The 7,500-nt window shown below is 39.9% G+C and overlaps 1 protein-coding gene across 5 annotated transcripts in view; it reads left to right on the top strand.

The window, feature by feature from the left end:
• The window catches only part of edc4 (enhancer of mRNA decapping 4), a 34,881-nt gene that overhangs the window by 21,159 nt on the left and 6,222 nt on the right, over window positions 1-7,500 (top strand). For 4 of the 5 annotated variants that reach the window (XM_019894139.1, XM_019894142.1, XM_019894138.1 and 1 more), the window contains 7 exons: window positions 1-98; window positions 178-214; window positions 1,569-1,716; window positions 2,051-2,203; window positions 2,661-2,776; window positions 2,890-3,055; window positions 5,088-5,274. The exon at window positions 1-98 is cut by the window's left edge. In XM_019894139.1, the coding sequence (XP_019749698.1) occupies window positions 1-98; window positions 178-214; window positions 1,569-1,716; window positions 2,051-2,203; window positions 2,661-2,776; window positions 2,890-3,055; window positions 5,088-5,274 (905 nt within the window). The remainder of the gene's footprint in view (window positions 99-177; window positions 215-1,568; window positions 1,717-2,050; window positions 2,204-2,660; window positions 2,777-2,889; window positions 3,056-5,087; window positions 5,275-7,500) is intronic. The other variant, XM_019894140.1, reaches the window with a different exon arrangement.

The raw sequence follows: 7,500 nt of genomic DNA, 5'->3' as shown, positions 1-7,500 counted from the left end.
TGTGGCACACGTTCCTCTCACAGAATACCAGTTAAAGACTGGAAAACCTCACCCAGAGCCTCACCAAAGCTGAAGAGAAAGACCAAAAAAGATGAGAGGTGTGTTGACGTTTCATGTCAATGTGAAAATTGAGAAATTGTGAACAGATAAGCAAACTTCATTCTTTTTTCTCAATAGAGAATCACCTCAGTCGAGACATTTGGACTCCGGTCAGGTAAAGTATTCCAAAGAAGTAAAAGTGTGAAAGAAAAGTCCAGATTTTTTGTTTTTATGTCGTGACAACCCTTTTAGTAGCCGTGTTTATACTTGTGTTATACTTGTATTTCAATATGAATGAAACCTTACGCCCGAACCGAATGAACATAATCTATACAAAAACCTCAATGGGAATGAACAAAAGCCATTTCATTCTGATCCACAGGGGTGGTATATTACTGATGCCAATTCGATCAGAAGTCATGTATATAGTTTAATTGGAAAAACCATGTGGCGTCCTGTCTGCGCATACTCCGTCTTGACAGAAATGTGCAGTGATATTAATTTTACACACTTGAAAATGGAAGCTTCCAACCAGAGCTGGTCTGGGACAGGAGAGTTTGTTTTGAACTACTTTTCCTGCAATGTTTGCATGTACAGTTCTCTTATATGCAGTCCGCATACTTTAACAAAAACAATACTTGACCATATTTAGAACTTTTTTGTACTAATGGATGAAATAGTGGGAACAGTGGCAGCAAATCAGAGAGGCGGCCAAGTGAATGTAACTTAGCTGCCTCTCTGAGTTGCTCGTTATCGCCGTAACCCTCGGATGTCCGAAGCCCTCCGGTGACTCCCCCGGTGGCTGGAGAACATCTGCATCGTGGTCAAGACCACCGGAAGGTAACACAGAAATTGCCTTGCCCTCTTTTTGGCGACCTGGAGACCTCTCAATTAATTTGAATGGTGAGGTCGCTCATTCAAATTAATCAACCTGGTGAGGTGCACGCTGCTGGAAAAAATCTTTACCACAAGCATCACTATTTCATTCATTACTACATATTGCTGGTGTCGGGCAAAAACCTGCTTTAGTTAATAGTCGTACGCTTAAAACCAGGAAATGTGGATTTTATGGTTGCATTGCTCAAATAAGCTGCGACATCCATTGGCCAATCCGATGACAGTGTCATCACAGCCCTCCTCCGCTTGCATTCTAGCCACACATTAGAAGAGGAACTGTTCCATTTTGACAACACAGTCCCAAAAAAGTGTAATAGAAAAGTGACAACACCAGGCTGTTTCGGGGTGGAACTGGTACAATAGAAAAGGACCTCTGTAAGGACCTTCTGATTAAATGTAATGGAACATGTTAAAACCAGATTGGAATAGGTAAACAGTTGGTCTTCAGTTGGAATAATTTGAACCGGAATGACAAAAAAGTTTGCATGTAAACCCGGCTAGTCTTCCTACATGTGCACCAAGTTTGTGAGTTTATTAACGAAGTCAGGACAAGTCATTCTTAAATCCTGACTTAAACGCTAGTTGTTAAGTAACAATTTTTTTTTCTTGTGTTTTGTTCATGCCCTCCGCAGATGAATACAGATGTGCAGCAAGAGTTGTTGATGTTTCTCCGAGGCCAACAGAGAGAGTTAACTGAACTACGTGGACAAATTGAAGCCATGCAAAGCTCTATTATGGCCCAAGTAGAACGTGCATTGACTAACCATCAGGAACAAGAACGTATCCTTCATATCTAGTGAGACTGGAGCATGTCAATTTAGTTTGTCTTGTAATATTTATAAGGAAGAATCCCACATCTCACACAGTCACTAGATTGACACAGTCACAGGGAAAATGACTTATGTGGAATTTGAACCTGAATCATGTCATGCTATGAGACATTAGTTTGACATAGTTTGTCAAAAAGGTTGTAGCTTTTCCATGAATGTTATCTGATCTGTATTTTGAAGGTACAACGACCAACCAATCTGACATTATAGTGCCCTATCTCGTCTCAATTATGGCACATACACAATATCGTCTTCTTGTGAACTTTAACTTTCAATGACCTCAGGGTGCAGACTAGAGCGGGTTCTGGGAGAGAGTCTGAATCAGCAGCATCATCAGAAACAACTCAGCCAGCAGCTGAGCCAGACCCTTTGCAATTCCCTAACTAACAAGATGGACAAAATCCTTCGAGAGGAGATGAAGAAAACTGTTCCGCCAAGTAAAGAGAAACACAAACAATTAATGGATACAAATGTTTCAAAAAGCTGTACCCTTGACAAATGATCGTGTCTGTAAATGTGACAGTTCTTAGAAGATGGTTGAGATACAACCATTTTATTTAGCCGGCGAAGAGATCGTTTTCATATCATTAACTTTTTTTTCCTCAACGTTTGAGTCTCATCCCAAGTGTTTTCTTCCAGCACCTACAATTACCAGTTATGATTAGTCTTGTTCTTTATTATTTTCTCCCAAATTTAGCCCTCCCACCCCCATTCAAATCTTATCTCAACGTAAATTTAGAATAACCACAATTCAAGTTGTGCTTAGTAGGGAAACCTTAGGACGAAGATGGACTTGATCTTTGGTCGCTTGCCTGTGTAATAAGGTGATTGAAGGCCTGTGTGTGTGTTTTTCTTCTTTTTTATTTTCCTTTTTTTTTTTTTAAACCTGTTTAGCCATTTCGAAGAGTCTGGAGCCAGTGACATCTCAACTGAGCAACACTATTTCTTCTAAACTGACCTCTGTCGAGGTTACCCTGAAGGACAACGTCAGTAAGGTTGTCAAATCCAAGGTAGGGGTCTGGGCTTCACCACCATTCCTTGTATGACTGTCCGTGGTCTAAGATCAATATTGCCTTGCTCCATTTAGGTCTTTGCTCACATTAAGCTCTTTCTTTGTTGCTAGAACACCACAGATGCAATTGGCCGAGCCGCAGCAGAAGCAATGCAAGGTCCTATTCAGGCTGCCTACAAAGATGCCTTCCAGAGCATTGTGCTGCCTGTTTTTGAGAGAGGCTGTCAGACCATGTTTCAGCAAATTAATGAAAGTTTCAAGCAAGGAACACAAGAATGTAAGTCCATTTTCATTGTTTGGAAATCAACGTGTAAAATGAGCAACGTGATGATTTTGTTAAACTGCATATGTTCAAAATAATTTTAAATTAAGACATAATACCTCGTACAGCCCCTCGTGCTTCAAAATGCTTTGTGGTGTTTTCAGATGATTGGCATTCAAATTTGTAACTGGTAACTAGACTTTACACAGATTTGATCAGCTGGATCTGTGCAGCAGATTTTTCCCCGACACTATGCACAATCAGTGATAGTTTGTAATGTCAGAATTTCCCGATCGATCAATGACATGGTTCATCCGCAAAATAAGAAGAAAATTTAGAGCAAACAACCCTATTCATTCCAGCGAACTTCTGTGCTGCCATCGTTAATAATCTAATGTTTCTCAGCATAGTCAGATTTTATTTCAGTTCAACATTTGTTTCATTTTGGAGGGAAAATATTTAGGGTTTAATTATTACTATTTTTTTCTCACTGCATTTCAGTGGGTGCTCCAAATTTTGACTGTTCGTGGTCCCGGCTGGGCCCAACCCCACATGAATAGCAGGAGTTGAACTTACAGTAAAGAAGTCGTTTTAATAGATTGGAAAGGTTGGTTCATCTTTTGAATGAATCGGTTATCGTTTTTGGGGTATTTTTTAAACTCATTGATCGGTGGTCGCCTCTAAAATTCTGATCATGCAATGCAAGAATGGGCAATTTAAATGCTGGAGGGGTCCACAATTGTTCATCAGTGCTAATGGGGAGTCACAGAGAGCAAAGGACGTACGAATTGATGTGTGACAAAAATGCTATTTCAAATATGAACAAAATGTGTGCATTCTTTTTTATTTGAAAAAGTATCGAAAAATATCCAAATACATGTTGGTACCTGTACCGATAACAAAATGTTGGTATGGTGACAACCCTACCTGAGATGGTGTGCAGTAGTTCTGAGGTTGTGCTTTTTCACACCAGCAACGTCTTGAAAACTTCAGCAAAGTTGCTCTTCTGCGTGAAGGAGGACAAATCCAATTTGTTGGCCATAAATGGGGAGTTTTAAAATGTTATAGATAAACGTGAACACAATTGACGGTTTACAATCTAGCGCGTAAACTTGACTATAACTTTGTGTGTGAAAATTTATCATTGCTGCTCTCTTTCAGCCAAGGACTGTTTCGTTGACGTGGAATTTATTTTTTGTTTAATGGGTGGTTATTTATTTTCCTGTTCAATCAAGAAACATCATTTGTCCCTTGAGGTGAAATTCAGTTTGACACATATGAACCGTGGTTCAGACTCACACAAAGCTCAGAAACAAACCATGTGAAGGGACTGTGCATATGAGTCAGCACCTCTAGCATTTTTGGGGGTTGATGCGTTCCGCAGGCAGGGGGATCTTGACAAAGTTGGAAACTGTTTGATGTCTGTAGCACCGAATCCCGATTTTTGGTCAGATGGGCAGGTGTAAAGTAAATTCCTGACACAGCAATCACTGCATCAGTGTTGGAAAAAAAAAGAAGTCTGTGTCCATCGACACTTTCTTCTGTTCTTGAAATAAGTTTTCAAATATATTACACCTGTACACTCAGTCATATCTGAAAAGAACTTTAAACTTTATTCAACTCATGAGAACCAGATTTTCAACCAGTAGTGTGTATTTGTAGTGAAGACCTGCAAAAGCATAAAGGGAGAGAAAATCTGCATTATGTTTCCATGGATGAAATACCATTTAGTCTTTTCAACGGAGTATTAATTAATGTGGTGTATCAAGTTGTCTCCCAAGTTTTGCCTCTGCTGCGCCTAAAGGCATACATTTATTTTTGTATGTATCAGACTATTTTTGGAGATAGATTAAATGCTATTACAATGACCAGTCGGGAACTATCTCAGGCTGCTAGGCATCACAGGTTATCTCATACTCGCAGAAGTTATCATTATTGTTACTACTTGTACAATGCTTAGGTCAATTAGACACCATTTGTAGGGAACTGTTCTTGTCTTATTTGTTTGTGTGAGGATGAGATTGGAGTTGTTGATCTTTCTCTGCAGATATACAGCAGCTTGAGGCCCATGCAAAAGGCAAAAAGCAGAGAGAGCAGGAAACGCGAGACCCCATGATTGACCAACTGCAACATATGTTGGACGGCTTCCAAAGCTCCACCGATCAACTGGCCAATAGCATCACAGCGAACATCCGGGCTGAGATCCAACATCAAATCCAGATGATGGTGGGGAAGTAAGTGTCCAAGCCATCCATCATCACTCAAAGTCAGGGGTGTCAAAGTCAAATGGACGGAGGGCCAGATAAAAAATTTTGCTGCAAGCCGAGGGCCGGACTGATCGAATGTTCATTGAAAATTGTAAAAATGACCACATATTGTTTATTGAACCAAATTTAATTGACTGAAAACCTAACAAATACATTCCAATATGGTCAGATAAATAAAGCAACATTTTTTTTATGGCTATGTCAGTAAACTTTAATTTTCAACAGGCACAAAAAAATTTCCTTTGTATAAAAATCCCCATAACATGAATGAAAGAAGCCGATATTATTCAAGGCACTATCAATAGTCCATATTTTCTCTTTTAGCAAAAGTAGGCTAAATTTACTTAACAAATAATAGTACAGTAATTTTCAATCATTTACTTGAATAAAATATTTTTAAAACATAATTGGATTGAAATACAATAAAATAAAGTGCAAAAATGTACAAACCAAAAACAACACTTTCTTCATATTTGGGGGCAGGCTCTGAGCTGGGCAAATCCTCAAAATTGAGTGAGGGTGTTCAGCAGTAAATCGACTTCTGTGTGATGTTTTGTTCAGCTTCATCAAAGAAAATAGTTGTTCACACACATATGTGCTGCCAAACTTTCGACAACGTTTGAGCAGCCTGGATGCGCAGCGGGGCCACTGTGTCGGGGAGGAAACGGGCAAACTGCGCAGCACGCACTGCCGTATCTTTGCAGAAACACTGCAATTGTGTTTCTGCTAATGCTCACGTTTAAAAAGAGTTGCTTTTTTCAGGGTAAACGTCGTCACAAACTTTAAGTATACCATTTTTAATTAAATCCCCCTTCCCCCTCCATGTCCATGTTCTTGTTTTTGTTCGCGTGTTTCGTTTCATGATGTCGTCTCAGATTACACTATTTCAATCGCGCCACACTTTCTCCGTACAGAAGACACACAGGTTTTCCAGCTACGTCCATGAACATGTACTTCGACTCCCACCTTGTTTGAAACCCCCGGTTCTCAGTGTCCACCTTCCGTTTTGCCATTTTTGATGGGTATCTGAAAGCTAATGTTACTGTTATGGGAACGACTGCTAGACTAATAAATATTTAAATAAAGCGGCCGACTGCTTGGCGTGTCACCGTTGCATTGTGGGTAATGTAGTATTGGTGCGTGTAAAAGATCTGCGGGCTCTCGGCTTGCTGCGGTCCGTGGGCCGGTTCTAATAATAAATCAATATCATCCCAGGGGCCACTGAAAACATTCTCGCGGGCCGGATTTGGCCCGCGGGCCGGCACTTTGACATATGTGCTCTAAGTGAACCTCTGTTTGGCAAGTTGCGATACTACAACCTGAAAAGTGCTGGATATGACCATCTTTATAAATCTCACGTGTTGAAATTATAATTGTGTTGCCCTTGCAACCATAGTCATTCTGCTGACATTATATATGCAATTTCTGTGCAAAAAATTTGTCAGTCATTCCATGAGCAAAATCAGACCACAGCCGCCTGTTAGTTGTTCTCTGTTGTTTGTGTTAATAATAATAAATTGGTTTAAGACATTTAACGCTTTTTACTTCTTTTAATGATCTCTGTCCACAAATAAAACAAAACTCGAATTGAAACTACAAACCCAATTCCAATGAAGTCGGGACATTGTATTAAACATAATTGCAAATCATGTTCAACCTATATTTAATTGAATAGACCACAAAGACAAAGACATCAATGTTCAAACTGATAAACGTTATTGTTTATCACAACTAATCATGAACTAAGAATGTTATGGCAGCAACACATTCCAAAAACGCTGGACAGGTGGCAGAAAAGATTGAGAAAGTTGAGAAATTCTCATGAAACACTTGTTTAGAACATCCCATGGGTGAAGAGACTAACCGGGAACAGGTGGTTGCAATGATTGGGTATAAAAAGAGCTTTCTTGAATTAATCGGTCATTCACAAGCAAAGGTGGGGCAAGATTCACCTCTTTGTCAACAACTGCATGAGACAATAGTCAAACAGTTTAAGGACAATGTTTCTCAACGTACAGTTGCAAGGACTGTAGGGATTTCATCATCTGTCATCAACAATGTCATCAAAAGGTTCAGAGAATCTGGAGAAATCACTGCATATAAGCGGCAAGGCCGAAAACCAACATTGAATGCTCCTGACCTTTGACCCCTGAGGCCGGGGGTCCCCAACCGCCGGACCGCGGAACGGAACCG

The sequence above is a fragment of the Hippocampus comes genome, unplaced genomic scaffold, assembly GCF_001891065.2.
Source record: "Hippocampus comes isolate QL1 unplaced genomic scaffold, H_comes_QL1_v1.1 scaffold104, whole genome shotgun sequence".
In the NCBI taxonomy this organism is placed as follows: domain Eukaryota; kingdom Metazoa; phylum Chordata; class Actinopteri; order Syngnathiformes; family Syngnathidae; genus Hippocampus; species Hippocampus comes.
The sequence above is the reverse complement of the archived record's forward strand: the minus strand, read 5'-3'. Positions and strand labels throughout refer to the sequence as shown.